The sequence below is a fragment of the Trachinotus anak genome, unplaced genomic scaffold, assembly GCF_046630095.1.
Source record: "Trachinotus anak isolate AG129_WGS33_773 ecotype Australia unplaced genomic scaffold, CSIRO_AGI_Tana_v1 ptg000018l, whole genome shotgun sequence".
Classification (NCBI taxonomy): domain Eukaryota; kingdom Metazoa; phylum Chordata; class Actinopteri; order Carangiformes; family Carangidae; genus Trachinotus; species Trachinotus anak.
In genome coordinates this window covers 10,571,860-10,588,329 of record NW_027273869.1, presented here as the reverse complement: position 1 = coordinate 10,588,329, position 16,470 = coordinate 10,571,860, and the positions used below count along the sequence as shown (strand labels likewise).

The 16,470-nt window shown below is 41.6% G+C and overlaps 1 protein-coding gene across 4 annotated transcripts in view; it reads right to left on the bottom strand.

The window, feature by feature from the left end:
- grm8a (glutamate receptor, metabotropic 8a) overlaps window positions 1-16,470 on the bottom strand; it is a 294,574-nt gene that overhangs the window by 113,465 nt on the left and 164,639 nt on the right. For all 4 annotated transcript variants that reach the window (XM_071502891.1, XM_071502890.1, XM_071502894.1 and 1 more), the window contains exon 7: window positions 10,056-10,259. In XM_071502891.1, the coding sequence (XP_071358992.1) occupies window positions 10,056-10,259 (204 nt within the window). The remainder of the gene's footprint in view (window positions 1-10,055; window positions 10,260-16,470) is intronic.

The window sequence follows — 16,470 nt, the reverse complement described above, 5'->3', positions numbered from 1 at the left end:
GAGAGCAAATAAAAAAAAAAGAATAGACTGTGTGAGAATATCAATTAACATAGGCCTTAAAACCTCCCTGGCAGACAGAGATTGAAACAGGCAGATGGAGGGAGAGGGGTGTATGAATAGCCTTAGACCTCTCCCTGTTACAGGAACTACAGATGCAGTGAGACAAAAGAAGAGGGGGGGGGGATGGATAGCTAGAGAAAGAAAAGAAAAGAGTTAGAGAGGAGGAAGCAGAAGGGGCTGTTAAAAAAAGCCCTCAGCATTGCCTGGTTCACTTTGGAAACACGACGGATGAATAGCAAGTCTTCATACCAGAGACTAAGGGTTTGTGACGTGGAGATGCGAAAACTACACTGCAGCATGCATTAATAAAACATGGGTCTGTGTCTGTCTGTCTGTGTGTGTGTGTGTGTGTGTGTGTGTGTGTGTGTGCGTGTGTGCGTGTGTTCTGCGTTTTCGCCAACAGGCTCCCATCTGTGTGCCATGTATTGATAGCACTAATAGGGGAAAACAACAGAAAAGAGCCACAAACAGAGAGTGAAACTAACACAAAAAGGGAATAAGAAATGAAAGGAGAGAAGTAATAATGAAGCCTGAACTCATCCCACAAAAACACTGTCACTTTCACAGAGGTTGACTCAAACCGAGTAGCTGGTTAACCCTTAACCCTTATTTCTCATTTCTGTACCATTTTTCTCCTCCTCTCTGACGTTTCTGTCACATATATTGATGATATTTTTACAGTCTGTTCACAGTCCTTTCCAAGACAGTTTGCCTGCTTGCTGCAAAACTATCCTCACGGCCAACCCTCCCTTGTTCCACGGCAGCTCCAGCTGTTCCTCCTTCCCCCTCTCCCTTTCAAAGCACATTTTTCCCCTCCCCTCCTCTCACTCTTTACCTCCAAGCCTCGCTTCATCCTACTATCCTCTATCTCAGAAACTACCCATTTTCCACCTTCCCCTCCTCTCTGTGTTTCCGAAGCCCTCTTTCCCTCCTCCCGCTATGATCCATCCCTCCCTCTAAGATCATCCCCTCTCCCCTCAACAGCTCTGTTATCACTCGGCCTTGTCTGAGCAGAAGAAAAAAAAAATACAGGCATGGAGATAGTTTGTCTGAGAGAAACAGAGCAGATAATGGAACAGGCAAGAAGAGAAACAATACATGTTTGAAGAGAATCCTATTCTGAATTGTTCTCCGTGTGAATAAGAATGAAACACTTTGGATAAATAGTCAAAGTGAGATGAAGATAGAGGCAGAGAGGGCCAGAACAAAAGAAAGATTGTTGAGAAAGGGTAAAAAAAAGAGGATATTTAGTAAAAAGACACTGCACACACACACACACACGTGCGCGCGCCTAGCTCAAGACAGCTTTGTATGGCAATCTCCAGTAATTACAGAAAACTAATTTAAGGGGCTTCCATTTGTATCATGATCTGCATTCACTGCAGTCTGAGAGGAAATGGGAAAGAGAGAGGAGCAGAAAAAAGGTGATAAAAACAGAGGGAGAGGGCCTCTATTAAGTTGATCAAAAGAGACAAAACAGCCTGAACGGGGGATAGAAATACAATTTAGGGAGAATGAAAGCAAGGGAGAGGAGAAATAAACAAAACGAGAAACAAGGAGTTACATTACCAGACTTGGCAGAGGAAAAGCGGGACAGAAAGAGGCAGAAAGCGAGAGGCCGTGTCGGACTAATAATGATATTACACTGGTTGAGTCTTAGGAGCTCATGAGGTGAAGTCCCATATGATCTTGAGTATACAGTTATTGTCTGAAAGCGTATTCTTCTGTTTAAATGACTGTTTGTGTGTACGTGGATCATGACCGTACAAAATATTTTCCGGACTTTTCTGCGCATTGTTGTAACGCAGCTTAAACACAGCATCAGAACGAACAAATTCACGCGATACAGTGTGTTTGCCTGCACAAAGCTGTCTGTCAGGAGATGAGCTGTGTTTGTGTTTTTCTGTCAGACTCGCATTAAATCTAATCTCCATCACCAACACATTCCTGACAAAAAAAAAAACAAAACGTATTTGGTGTCAAAAAATAAAATAAAACTGCACAGATGCGAGATTTAGTGGTGTCTTAGGATATGCAATAACAAATTATCACTTCTATCTCTCATTTCCTCAAACTCAATTCACCTCAGATTCTGGGTTGTTTTTGTGTCTGTGGATGCTTGTCTGCCTGTATTCATTCCTGTCTGATTGCTTTTATATCTGCCTATTCCTATTCTGTTTTCTTATCTAAAATTATATTCAGCCAATGATCCTGTGGCAGAAATTAGCCAACTGCACTGGCAAAAGGCAATATGTAAAACAGAGGAGATAATGGCAAAAAGAAAAGAAGTAGAAAAGATTTTATAGAGCAGTGTCGTGCTGTGACTTTTACAGATCGGCAAGCAGAGTCGAAGGACCAACGCCACCTAAGCTGATTTCTCATGTGTGCTAAACTGCAAATGCCTGGGGTAGCCGGCACATGTTGAACTTGCATTACCAGTTTTTATCAAACCCAGCGTGGCAGAAGTTGATCTCAGAGCGGTGGAAGCTGAGTCCACGGGCTCAGCCGGACAAGCAGACTCGTGTGTAGCCGCTACAGCTGGTCACACCGCAAAGATCCCAGGGTTATCCACAATGTGTATGCGTCCAAAAATGAATGCTGCTCCCCGCCTCTGCCTGACAAGCCCCAGCCTTTGTCAACAGGACACAGTCATGCCCACAGAAAAATGACAGAAATGATAGATGCAATGGCTGCTAGTCAAGACAATAGGTAAATCAGACTCTTTATGGGGCAGGACACTGTTCTGAGATGTAAGGAGAGAAATCACCTTCACTTAGGTATTGTTTTAATGATGTCTATGTTTTTTCTTTAACTGGTCAAGCACTGCTTGCCAAATACTGTATAACTAATAAAGTGCTTCACACCAGCCAATATACAACTTGGACTTTTTATATCAATAATCTCCCACTTACTACCTACTGCTCACTTACAAGCAGCAGGTAGTAAGTATGAGTATAATATATGTGCCAGTCTGAGGAGTAATGCTCATGTTTGAGTGAACACACAAAAGACCTGCATGAAATGTGCATTATTAAAACGCAGCAATGTAATATGAGACCTGAGGCCTGACATTATGTCAGAAAATGGGAAATAGTTTGAAGGGATAGTTTGACATTTATGGAAAGACTCTTATTTGCTGTGTTGGCAAGAGTTAGATGACAAGATCAATGCCCCTCTCATGTCTGCCCATTAAGTATGAAGCTAGAACCAGGACACGGTTAGTGTAGCTTAGCATAAATACTGGGGCAAGAGCTAGCCTGGCTCATACAAAATGGTTACAAGTGCTGGTAGGGCAGATTTTTGACTTTCAACCAACTTCCAGTTTTTATGCTAAGCTCATCTCATTGCCTCCTGTCTCTGGCTCCAAACTTAATGCACACACACCAGAGTCGTGTCAATGTTATCATCTAAACCCTGCAAAGAAAGAATATTTTTGAAATCATATATAATAATAATGCTATCAGCCAAATTCACGTTTAAGTCTCAGCTTTACTGTCTGTCTATAGCCAGGACCATTATCACTTATTTGCTGCCAGACGCCTGCACAACAATAGCAGTATGTTGTAATGGAGGATTATAAATAACTACATGCTAATGGAAGCTAATTATTACTTTGAGCTACTACACTGTAACCCCTGATCAAATAACTGTTTCATACCAGTGCACTTAACACCTGTACTGTGTGATCAGCTCTACTGATCACAATTTCAGTGATAAAAGGCAGAGACTTGGACGCAACATAAAGCTGGCAAGTGAAAGGACATTATGGTGCAATGTCATGCATCCTTAACATGACAACTGCTTCCATTTTGAAAAGTTTATGACCTCCAAAAAGTGAAGAAATGTCAAATGTCCTATCCTTCCTCATGTTGCCCTGACCTGGAAAAGTTTAGCATCTCCGAGTTCCTGTTTCAGCCTTTGTGTCTCCATTTCCTTGTGTCCTCTAGCACATTTCTCTGAAGATGGTTGTATTCTAGCCACACTAATAAAATTCATCCTCCCCATTGTTTCCTTGTAGTTTCTTGCTTCTCAAGGTCATCCTGCTCTTGTAAAGTTTGATAGATCCCAGTCAGCGCATCCTCTCTGTCTTCATCCATTTCTTCTCTTCCTCTTAGAGGTCATTTTACTCAACTAGCCCTGAAGTATTACATCACTCAATTTTTACTCTTCCCATGTCCTGAGTTTATCTCCATTTGTCTGTCCTTGCCACGCTGTAGATCCTTCTATCCTCTAATAAAGTTTCCTTCTTTCCAGCGCTGTTATTGGCCAAACAAAGTTCATCTTTCTTTTATCTCTCTGCCCCCACACACTGTTTCTCACTGGCTGCTGCACTTAGTTTGTCTCTCCTGCCAACAAGCTCTCTCTCCAAAGTGATAATGGCCAAAGAGGGCGTTTCCATTGGCTCCCGTCCATCTTTTTTCTCCATCTATGTCCTCTGATTCCCTCTCCCTTCCACCTGTGTTCCTCCCATGTCTCTTCTCCATATGTTCATCCCTCCATCTCCCTCCAAGGTCATTATGCCCAGGTAGACTCCTATAACCCCGTGTGTCTCCTTTGCTCCCTCTTCCTCTCTCCAAGATCATTAATGTCTGGTCAAGTTCATCATCTCCACAGACTTCTCTCTTCCTCTCTGAGGTCATCCAGAGCAAGTGAACTTCATCATAAACCTTGGATGGTGAGTCCTTCCCTCCTCCTTCTCTCATCACCACAATCCCTCCCAACCTCTCTGTCTCCCTACGGTTGTTCATTCAGGTATAGAGTTCATCATCTCAAAGTCAGGCCGCTCTAATTAGTGCAAGTCGGTTCCCATGGCGTTGTCCGTCTTGTCTGCTGGCAGGAGATATAACCCGGCAGTGATAGGATCACAGTGAGAGTTTTCTTGCATAACAAACACAGACGTTTGTGTGGAAGACCAAAATAGGCTCCTGTCACCACTTTTCTTTTTTCTATCTTACACTGCTGAACAGCCATATCCAAATCTAAAAGGATTACACTGCTCAGTCTGAAAGAGGGCGTCAGTGTTTCCTATACATTGATTTATTTCTGGCAGCCCGCTACCATATCACTATTGACCGCCATATATAGACAGACAGACCCGTAGAGCTGTGTATACTGTATGATTATTTATTTGTCACAGAGTACTTGGCAATTAAAATATTTGCAGTGGAGAACCGTATATATGCTATTTTTTAATAATGAATTGAAGACAGCTCTCCCCATCAGCTCCTGCCACAAATAGAATCTAATCCTGTGGGAAACACTGGGGCATACTGACTCCCAGCAGAATCACATTCTGTGCCTAAAACGAACCACGTTATAACATGAATGTGGGCGCTTCGAGGTGATGCAGAGTTTAAAGACACCCTGTTCTTCACAGTGTCGGACCCACTTCACAGTCAAGAATTGGCAGGTTGAAAAGTCTGACCTGGCTCTTCCTTATATTTTCTACATTTCTTTACATTTTAATTGTAAATATTTTACTGTTAAATTTATATTTCTATTACTTCCAGGATATCTGACCTTTTTGTTTTATCTTTCTTTACATTTTTTTTTCTTCTTACTATATTTATTGTTCTGCACCAAAACACAAAAGCAAATTCCTGCTTGGCGATAAACTTGATTCTGATTCTGTATTGCCCTTTTGAGGGGCATTAAAAGCTTGTGGTTGAACAAGTGGTGCAAAGATGGCAGGATGTGCCCCAACACAGAGCTACTTGCAAAGACCAAATATACAGTCGTGAGATTTTAAAAAGATAAACTATACTCATGATGAAACCTACTAGTATTTCCTTTACATTTGCAGGCAAATAAAGACTCCAATAAGGATATTTCATCACTTATTTTTAACTGAAATAATAACTTAATTTTATTTTGAAGAATAACTAAAAATGTGGGTTTTAATGCCCCAAAAAACAAAACAGGTGACCAAGGTCCTACTTCCAAAATAATTAAATCTACTCATAAATGTAAAACCTAAACATGATTCTTCACTCAAATCCTAAAAAAGACTTTAAAAAATGGAAAAGGCTTAAGAAAACAGGTGCAAACAGTAGACTGCAGTCGATAAATCGATGCCTTTAGGGAGCAGGAGAGAGAACACAAGAGCAACTGCAAGTGTGACAGAAAGAGACTGCGAAAGGGAGACAATAGAGCAAGTGAGGGACAAAACGGAGGAGGCAAGTGAAGGACAGAGACATGACAGGGAAAGAAAGAAAAAGAAAAGGAGAGTGTGGCAATTAGAGAGGAGAGAGAGAGTGATGGAGAGAGAAACATTTGCAAGGTGTACATCTGAAGACACTTTTTGAAATGGGTGGGCGGGAGGCCAGGAGAGCAGGAGGGCAGGAGGGGGGGCTGGGGTCAAGAATGTCCTTGTATCTTTGGGAGGCCGGACTTAATCAAGCAGCCGATTCAACAGATAATATCACATCATTCTGTCTTTTTATGTACGTTGATTGCTGATTGCTCTGCCCACTGCAGCGTGACATTACACTCTGTTGGTTACATCTCTTGCTCTCTCTCTCTGTCTCTCTCTCTCTCTCTCTCTTTAGTGACAATCCTACACAAACATGGACAGTTCAGACTTTTGTACAGATTTGATTAAAACTAATGTCCATTGTCTCGACATTTCCCACCTCAGTCCTCTGACGTTAGTTTTCTGATGACACACATTTAAAACAAGGAAAATAAAGAGAGAAAGCTTGAAAGATTATTATGTCAAAGGGTTCTCCATGCTCTTTATGTGTAAGAATGTGTGTGTGTGTGTGTGTGTGTGTGTGTGTGTGTGTGTGTGTGTGTGTGTGTGTGTGTTTGTCTGGATAAGACAATAAACTTACCGACAGAAGCTGGACAGTATGGAGGTGTGTCATTGCTGCTCCAGGGTTTTTGTTTGCTTCTTGTTTGTCTTAGTTGCTCTGCACTGCACCAGCCTCTCTCTCTCTCTCTGTGTGTGTGTGTGTGTGTGTGTGTGTGTGTGTGTGTGTGTGCAGTGTTTCTGGGGTAATCCTAGTAGGTGGTTTTATTGTGAGCTATTATTTTGAGTATTTCTTGTGTATGAAGACAATGGAATATGGTTCAATAACTATCTAATATTTGAATATTTAATTTGAATTTAAAATCACTGTGGGCACACGTCATTCAGTTGTAAATAATCCTCCTTCTGCAGGACTGTTACCATTATGATTAAGATTATTAAACCTTTCTATCCAGGAGGACGCCCTACCATTTCAATGAACAACAATAAGTCTCCACCACGCAGCATTAGGAGAAAAGAAAGTCTTAGGGGTGACTATGGTACCTGAGGCGTTCACCTCAAGGTCCAACAGGAACAATCAGTGCCCTAACAATCTGAATCCATCCCCTCCCTCTCACTCTGTCTTGTCCTCTCATGCAGCCGCTCGAAAGGTGAATTGGTATGGATCCAGACAGGCCAGAGAGAAAGAGAGAATCCATGCTCCAGCGGCTTTAACTTATTCTCTCCCTCTCCATTTACGCGCCACAAACACATACAGAAGAGATACAAGTACCCTCCATCTTTGCCCCCTTTCTTCTTTAGTGATATCAATGTCACGCCGACCCTAAACAGGTCGATAACAAAACTAAGTTTAATTGGAAAACGCAAATGTAGACGGGCCTTCACACGCAAACACGCGCAAAGTAGCCGGCTTAAAGGCTTTAAAATCTTGCAGGCTTCTGTCGATGGAAAGAAACCAGCACAGCCCATCATTCTACTCCTGCCCTTCAGACAAATACAGCAGAGACTGGGGCCTTTGAAACATCTCAGAACAAAGACACAGACAAAGTGCCCAAGTGAAGGTTAGAAGATATTTCATCTGAACTTTGATAACTGCCATTAGAAAGATGACATATAGGTGCCAATAATCTCCAAGCTGTTTGATGACACTGCCTAAATTTCCCAAGCCACCTCGGTTCATCTTTACAATTCACTATAAATCATCAAGTCAGGGCTGTGCAGTGAAAAATGAAAATTATGAGGGTATTAAAGACGCTTTTTTTTTCCTTCTGCTGAAACATGTTGTTTTTCCTCAGTGTAATTTAACTTATGTGTTTTATCACTACGCAAACAAATGAGCTCAGCAAATAAACACTTTCTTTTGCAGACAAGCATAATGTTCAGTGTGTGTTTTTTTTTTTTTTTTTTTTTTCAGAAATCAAAGAGAAACTGATGGTTCTCTAAGGGAAAAGACCCAGCAGGGACTCATCTCTGTAACTTAAGAAACTGCTGGTAGGGGTGAACAGAGGATTCTGGAAAAATCAATCTAAAGGGAACAGATATTAGACTTTTCCCTCTTTCTTCCCTTCTTCTGTTATTCTCAGGAAGTATTGTGTGTGGAGAGTGCTATCATTTATTCATACCTTTGTTATTTTAAGACTTTCATGTCTTTGATCAGTACATTTTACATCTACAGAGATCTAAAGTCTGTGGAAATACGTGATGCAGACAGACACTGTAACAGGCAAACAGCTACATATACATTACAATACAATTCAGGTCTTTACTGTAGGTGATGCTCTTATCAACAACTTTGCGTGGATCCATCTGAGGCAGGCGCCTGCTCAATAACCCACACATCAGATCGGTGCTCCCTTATCGTTTTAGCTTCATCTAATCTACTTTTCCGTGTTCTCTCAAAATAGTTGCAGCACATTTTGTGTCGGGCGACTTTCAGTAAGTGAGACGGGGTTTCAGTGATTCATCGGCATATAAAGTTTGTGACCTTGCGGTTTACGGGATGATTTCTCTGCCCTCCAGGCCAGTAATAAGAGAGAGACACACCTGAGCACAAGCCTTCTGTTGCAGTATGACAGAGCAATCAGCGCCTGCCTGTGAATTGGTTTTTTGACACGTCTTGCGATGACAGAGACAGACGGCACGGGAGACAACAAACACATTCCTGCGCAGGCACACACATGCAATTTCAGTCTTGCCTTTGAAACTAAATCAGACAAGCGTTTCTGTAATCCTTACAATATGACTCCCTTTCTATATTCCTTCCTTTCCTCCTCTCTAAACCGCCAGGCATTATGTATTCCACACAATACTTGACGGAGGAACACAGGAAATGAAAAGGCAGACAGAGAAGCACGTACCAGCGCAACAAGGGGGGAAAAGGATTAATAAGAAAATATTAAAATGAGGTGTCTGATATTATTTAGGAGGAAATGAGTAAATGTTGTTCTTCCACTTAAATTTGTCAGCGGCCGAGGAAGTCGTGGAGAGAGAGAGAAAGAGAGAGAGGGGGAATGTTTAAAGTGATGCAAGACCAAATCGGCATCTACAATAAGCAAAATACAAACAGACGAGATGTTTGGGGAACGCAGCGAGCTTAACTTCGTTTTTGAAGGTGACGCGTTTTTTTATGATTGGGATTAGACAAATTAGAAAAGGAGCTGGGTTTAGCGTTTGTTTAAGTATGAGCTGAATGAGTCAAGTCAGGGTGGATAAACAAGACAGGATTACTGTACAGTGTCTAAGCATTTTGTAGACTCTAATTATTTCTCCTTTCCCCTTTTGTGCTGCAGGAATAACTCGGATTGTTGACTTAAATAGTTATAAAACTTAAGCAATATAGCAAAAATATTCTCCATTATAACGTAAAAAAAAGGCATTTGCTGTTTTGATATAAGGTATTGTGACATCATCTGTCTCCATGTGAACCTGCAGAAAGACTTACTTCCACTCTGTTAGCTCTACGCTTTGTCCAGAAGGACTGATGTCAGCTGCAGTGTGTCTGTAGGCATGCACGAATGTTTCATGCATCCACAGTATCTTTCTCTACATATGTCCATGACTGTGTCAGTGTATCAATATCTGAATGCGTTTTCATTTCAAAATGATATATTCTGCATTCTCATTTCAAAAAAGTAGCACTTTTATACATATACATTGGGGTAACTTGAACTCGTGGTTAACTTAAATTACTCATTCGGGGTGAAATCAATATGCTGCTATCTAGTAACTCCGGTGTGAGTCTTACCGTTGAAGCTGACAGCACGAATGTGGCTGAGCAGCTCTTTGCCATCGATGTTGCTGGCCATGCGCGGGCAGAGGCCTGGGTAGCCGTAGCAGAGTTCCCGGTGCATGCGGTGCAGAGCGTGGGCCATGGCGTACACGGCGTCCATCACAAACTGAACCTTCCCCTCTTGTTCGTAACTGGAATCACGACCAACTTTTTCTAAACCTGAGAGAGAGAAAAAAAGAAGAAGTGGTTAAAGGGGGAAAGGAAGAAAACAGGAAAATAAAATAAATAAATAGGACATTATTCCCACTGAAGTTATTCTGAATTCAAGTCGCAATCAATGTAAGAAATTCCATCCAAGACAATCAAGCAAAGGCAGAAAAAATAGATGTGTATAACAGAGATGAAGGGATATATAGATAACATAATACAGGTTGGGACAAATGAAAGTAGATGAATGTAGTTTGGCTCAGGGAGAAGTAAAAAAAAAAAAAAAAAAAAAACACAAAAAGAGGCCAAACAAATAAAAAAAGAAAAATTGAGGTTAAGCAAATAAGAAAGGGGCATAAAGACAGAAGAAGAGCGATGAAAACACTGAAAAAGAACTTTGTGCACGACAGGCTGACCATCAGAGAGGCAGCAGAGCACTCAGCCTGACACTGACAAATAACTCCTCTCAATCCATTCTCGCCCTGGTAGCAAAGTTACAGAAGATAGAACAACATGTTCCTTCTTTACATCTTCCGGTGCACTGATAATGGCATTTCCTTGTATGAGAAGAAGGTAAGAAAGTGTCCAGAGCGGACAGAATAGACTTTGTCCTCTCTCTGACTCCTGTCACATGGCTGTCTTAAGGACTATTTGTCTTGTGCAGTTATATCCTATAATTTGACCACATATACAATGCTCATTTAGTTACTTGTCAGACGCTGTCTTTTGTGTGTATTTGGCCTTTTTTTTTATAAAGCTATGTAGCTTATCTAATGACTGCAGTGTAACTAATTGCTGCAGAGTAATGGTTAAGTTCATCAAGCGGCGATGAAACGAAAAAAGAATGGTAGTGTATTTGCATTTGGCCTCCCTGCTGGTTGTGTATGCACGGCACACATGCATGTGAGTCCCACTCACACATAAATAATACATACACATGCATCAACATGCAAATGTCCTCCCAAATGCAATTCACTCAGAGGGTTTTTTATGTTACAACTCATTAGCATAATGAGCGAATGAAAAAAGAACAGAGGGAAACCAAAACCTCCGTGATGCATCAAGATGGAAATCAGCAATTGATGATGACATTCATTTTCTGTTTTTCATCAAAAAAGTTCCGGTTTCTTTCTCCCCCCTGTTTCTTAAGCTATCTCCTTCCTTCGGTAATGTATTTTATCTCATTGTGCTTTTCTTATCTTTTGTGTTTTCCCCTCCTTATGTCTCCCTCTCGTTCGCCATCTCTTCTCCACTCGACTTCTTCCCTTGATCCCTCGTTCTCTCATCTTCCCTCTCTCCATCCTCTCCTCTGTCTCGTTCCCCTCCCTTGCCGCCGCTGCTTTTGCTTTTATTCACCCATTTCTTACAAGTAGCAGTCACCTTCAGGCAACTCAAACTGAATCAAAACCCATCTGGGCTGAGTTGAATTAACAAGACCAGAGGCTGCCTCAATCAATATGAGCATCCATAAGGAATTAATGAGGTCCTGAGAATGAAACCCAATCCACACTTATAGAGGGCTCTTAGGTGTTCTGTATGCGTGTCTGTCTTTGTGTGTTTGTCGGGGGTTTGTGTGTGTGTGTGTGTGTGTGTGTGTGTATGCGTGTGTAGGAGGTGAGTCAGCATTGTCAATGACATGGCAGGGTAATGGAACTCATCTCCTCTCAAGTCCCTGGATAGCAGAGCGGTACCTGTGCATGTGTGTGTGAAAGGGTGGAGGAGAAAAAGGCAGACAGATATTTTAATGTGTGTGTGCGTGTGTGTGTGTGTGTGTGCATGTGTGGCGGAGAGAGAAAGAGGGACAGAGAACAAGAGGAAAGTATTACTCTCTCTCATTTGTGAACTCTCATTCAGCCTCGCACACTCACATTACTGCCTCTGTTAGATGCAGCACTTGTTCTGCTCCGGTGCTGTGTTTCTCCATCCTGTTTGGACCCTCTCCCTCCTACCGAGGCCCAGAAAATGCCACATTCCTCTGCGCCAAAGTGCAGCTTTTGCCCAGCCCCCGTCCAAAGATTTAAATGTGCGACTATTCATTTTGTGACTGCACATTACTGGCTGTAGCTTCTGCGGCTGGCATACAGAACTGATTTCGTGAACACAGGCAGGGTGGTGATCCAGCAGGCCCAAGAGTGTATGGGCAAAAACTACCTGCTTGCTAAGGTGACAGACTGAGAATGAGCATTAAAAAAAAAAATCTAATGAGTGGTTTCTTAGCAAGAGGCATGAGAATAGCAACTTGTTTGGCCAACATGCTGTTTGGTGTATCACTGCCTGTAATTTGACATTTCATTAGAAAACCAGGTGCACAGATGACAGTGACCTTTATTTATCCAGAGAGGTGTGCACCTTTTGGCCAACAACCTGCTCAACATTCATAAAGGCACACATTCACACCTCAGTAGTCGCTGAAAGACGAGAGAGTTTTTCTCATTAGCTACTGAAATACTGGCCACAAGCCCAGTTTTTTAACCTCACAGCCAAATCTATATTTAACTGTCTTCATTTCCTGCCAGTTACCTACAAATCGTATAGTGTAAAATAACCTTTAAATTTTATAGCTGCACATGAATCTTGTTTTTTTTTTTTTATTCTGATTTTGAAATGTAGTGTGCGGCTGTTTCCCTTCTCTCTAAAAAACCACAGCATTTTAATGGCGTCAAGCTAAGACACGTTTAACAATACTACAGAGGCCTTAAAGGTTTATTTTAGAGGTTTAAAGGTCTTGTCATGCCTTGGGGTTATTTTGGTAACAGCCTCAGTAATGTGATTGATGCAACTAAGCCCCCTCAAAAGCCTGTGTGCAGCAGGGTGAGGTGCACACTCTACTGGACCAACCGCTGTGTCTTGAGGAAACAAAAACCAATACAAGAGTGTAGCAAGGTGAAACTGATGCAACTAACTGACTGGCTAACTGCCTTGATGGATCCATTTGGGAGCCAGTTTACTGCTCCTGTCACTGATCTCTAGGCAACGGATGCCCAATACAATGAAAGGAGATTTAACATTAAACAAAGAACTCATGGAAGTCGACAATCGGATGTGTTCCAGCACTTAAATCTATGCAGAGCGCCAAGTAAAATGGTACAAATCTATCATTTAAGCTGCAGGCTGAAACAAGTGCGCTGCGTTCCATGTAGGTACCTCTCAGGGTGAAATCCATTTATTCACTGCAAGCTTGTTGTTAGAAGAATGGACCTGAGACGTCAGCGTTGGGCGTGGCTACGGTGGCAGCAAAGCACACAGGTGAAACAAGCTTGAAACCAGTGAAAACAATAAAGCTCTGCTTTTCAGTCCTTTGCTAATTTCTTATTCAAACATTAGAAAAACTAAGTATTTCACCTACAGTGGCTAAATTTGCACTGAGATCAATATGGAAAGATTTGCGTTTGGCTGCAACCATCTATCTTATTAACACCTTTATACGTAATATCAGTTGTTTTGCCAGAGGACAGACAACATAAGGTCTGCTTCCTCTGCTGGGACTCTTTAACTTCTGATATGAACACTCACATGGGAAAGCCATATGGCTCATTGTCACACACACTTTCAAGTACACACAGACATCTACGTATGCACGCTCACTCACATCCACATCGGGCGGCCGAGTGAATCATCTACTGCACTGCTCCTAGTGCATCAGAAGACAATGCATCCTGTAGTTAAGCCCTGTAATCTCTAAAAGTACTTAAATGGTAATATGACATCCTTCTATTGCACTGTAACACAGGACTGTAACAGAGCCAAGTGAAAAATATGAATTTAAGTACCAGGGAATTGGTCATTTGCACCACATGAATCGGAAAGCAATTCATAATACTGTCTGAGGACACAGCATTCTGAGATATCTCTATACAGCCTCACTAAATCAACAAAAGGCCCTTGAGCTGACTGCCTAATGTCCTATCGTAATCACAGACCTAATTATGCTAATAGTACATAAATAAAGCTAAACAAGACATTAATTAGTAAATGCTTTCACAGCATCGTACCTTTACACAACACACCGGCAGCATTAATGTGACACTTCACCCAAAATAAATCTTCCAGCATCAAAAACGCACAGCACAACGGTTTGAACAGTGGCTGCTCACAGTTTATAGTTTAATCCTTTGCGTCTTTTTCATTGCTGGAAAGGTTTTAATTACAGAGGAAAAAACTATAAAAACATCCACAGATACATCCACTGCAGGAAATTCCACTTCTCCACTCTCTATCACATGCTCATGTTTTACACAACTATGTTTGCATGTATTACTTACAACAAACAGCTTTAGACAGACATCTCAAATGGTTAGAAATGTGAGTATTTGGGGCACGTTGATGTAAATGGACAGAGGAGAAGTTGCTACAGGATGGGTCTAAGACAGCAGGCACTGGAGGTCAATATAATATCAGAAAGACGTTGGACTCTAATGTTGGACAGACGTTAAAAATTTGGTTGTGCTAATTGACATTGTGACGTTTAGCAGACGTTGCATTTTGTTCACTTCACAACAATTCATCCTACATCAAACCGACGATGGCATTAGACGTTGTCCTGAAATGGAATTCTGGTCACCCGACGCCACAATCTACAGTCAAAGCAAACATTAGCATCCAGCGATGTTGGTGGCCAGCTGCGTGACTGTGAAAACTTGCTATCACAGGAATACATATATACAGATACTCATTGCTTGTGACATATATGGCAAACCCTCTTTCTCTGTAATATCTGTAGTAATCATTTACAGTCTTGCTAATGTCTGTAACTGTAACAGTGGTGTAACTGTAGCTGTTCTGGTGATATTCTGAACTTCTCAGCACCTTGACGCAGTGCCAATGAAGTGTTCCTGCAAAACAGTACTTTATTTAGCCAGAGAATGCTGGGGTAATTAAAGTAACAAGCTGCTAATGTTTTCATGCACTCAACTTGCAAAAAAAGGCTTAGAAAACACACAACTTGGATATTCAATAAAAGGAAACACATAACTGAGCTGAAACACTGAGGAATCTTTTTTTGTGAAGAGAGGAGTAAAGATGCTTTCCAAATGGCTGGAGTGAGGATGTCAATAGAGTAATATTGATAGACAAATTTGTCTTGACCTTTAAAGACTGACCCATATTGTACATATCAGATTACTGATTGCAGTCATTATTTGTGAACAGATTTGTGATTACACACAGATGCAATACACTATGCTGCATATGTTATGGGTGTTTGCATTCAGCATGGGTGCACGTTTCCATTCAGAGAAAAAGCAGCAAAGGCACTGTACTATGAGCCATAGATCAATGTGTCATGAGATAATGAGAATTTCTCTCTGCTGTTCTTATGAGATGTGAAACGACACGATGCATCATTAATCAGCATATCGCAAGAAAATGCAATCCTGCCCTGAGACAGTTAAACGACTGGTGCTGTTATGAGTGGTGCTAACTGGGAAAACACTACTGTCTCTGTTTCCTGGGATTGCATCAGGTGTTGTAACCGGAGCAAGGGGTATGTGTGCTGTGTGTGTGTGTCTGAGTGTGCGAAGACTACAATATAATACAGCTTTCATTGGATCTGTCTCCCCATTGTCTGCAGCCAGTAACAGCCTGTCACATCAGTGTAGCGCGCACAAATTCATCCATTTCATCTCTGCACATAATGTGTGCAGGTGCAAAATAAAAAGACGTCTTTAACCAGGTTTTTAATACCTGAAATAATATTTACTATTCATTACAATCCAGCCTCTGTTTGTGTGTCAGAGTGAAAGCGAGAGAAAGGTGGAGGCGATGAGAAGGGATAAAGATGAAGACGGAGGCAGAGACACAGAGATGCACAGAGATGGATTTTTGTGTATTAATACGCACCCTGTCTGTCTTACACGCTTTACACTCTATTTTCCAGCCAGCATCCATCCTAACTTAAATTCTGCCTTTGTGCTCATCATCAATGACACTGAAGACCACTGGCAGCTTGGTTGGTTGGCTACCTGGAAAGTGACAATTTGCACTGAAAAAGATTTGAAAAACTCTGAGAGGCAGAAATACAGATGAAAAGTAACTTTCATGTCTCATAAAAGATCTGCAAACCAAAAACTGCACGAGGATGCAATCAACTGCCTATCTGCCTCCAAGTCATTTTCATATTTTTGTGGTTGATTATTTGTTGTCGTTGCATAGGCACGCGGGGCAGGGCGCTGTGTTCTGTTTCTAGATCTGTACAAATGCGTTACTCATCTCCGTTCTGTATAAT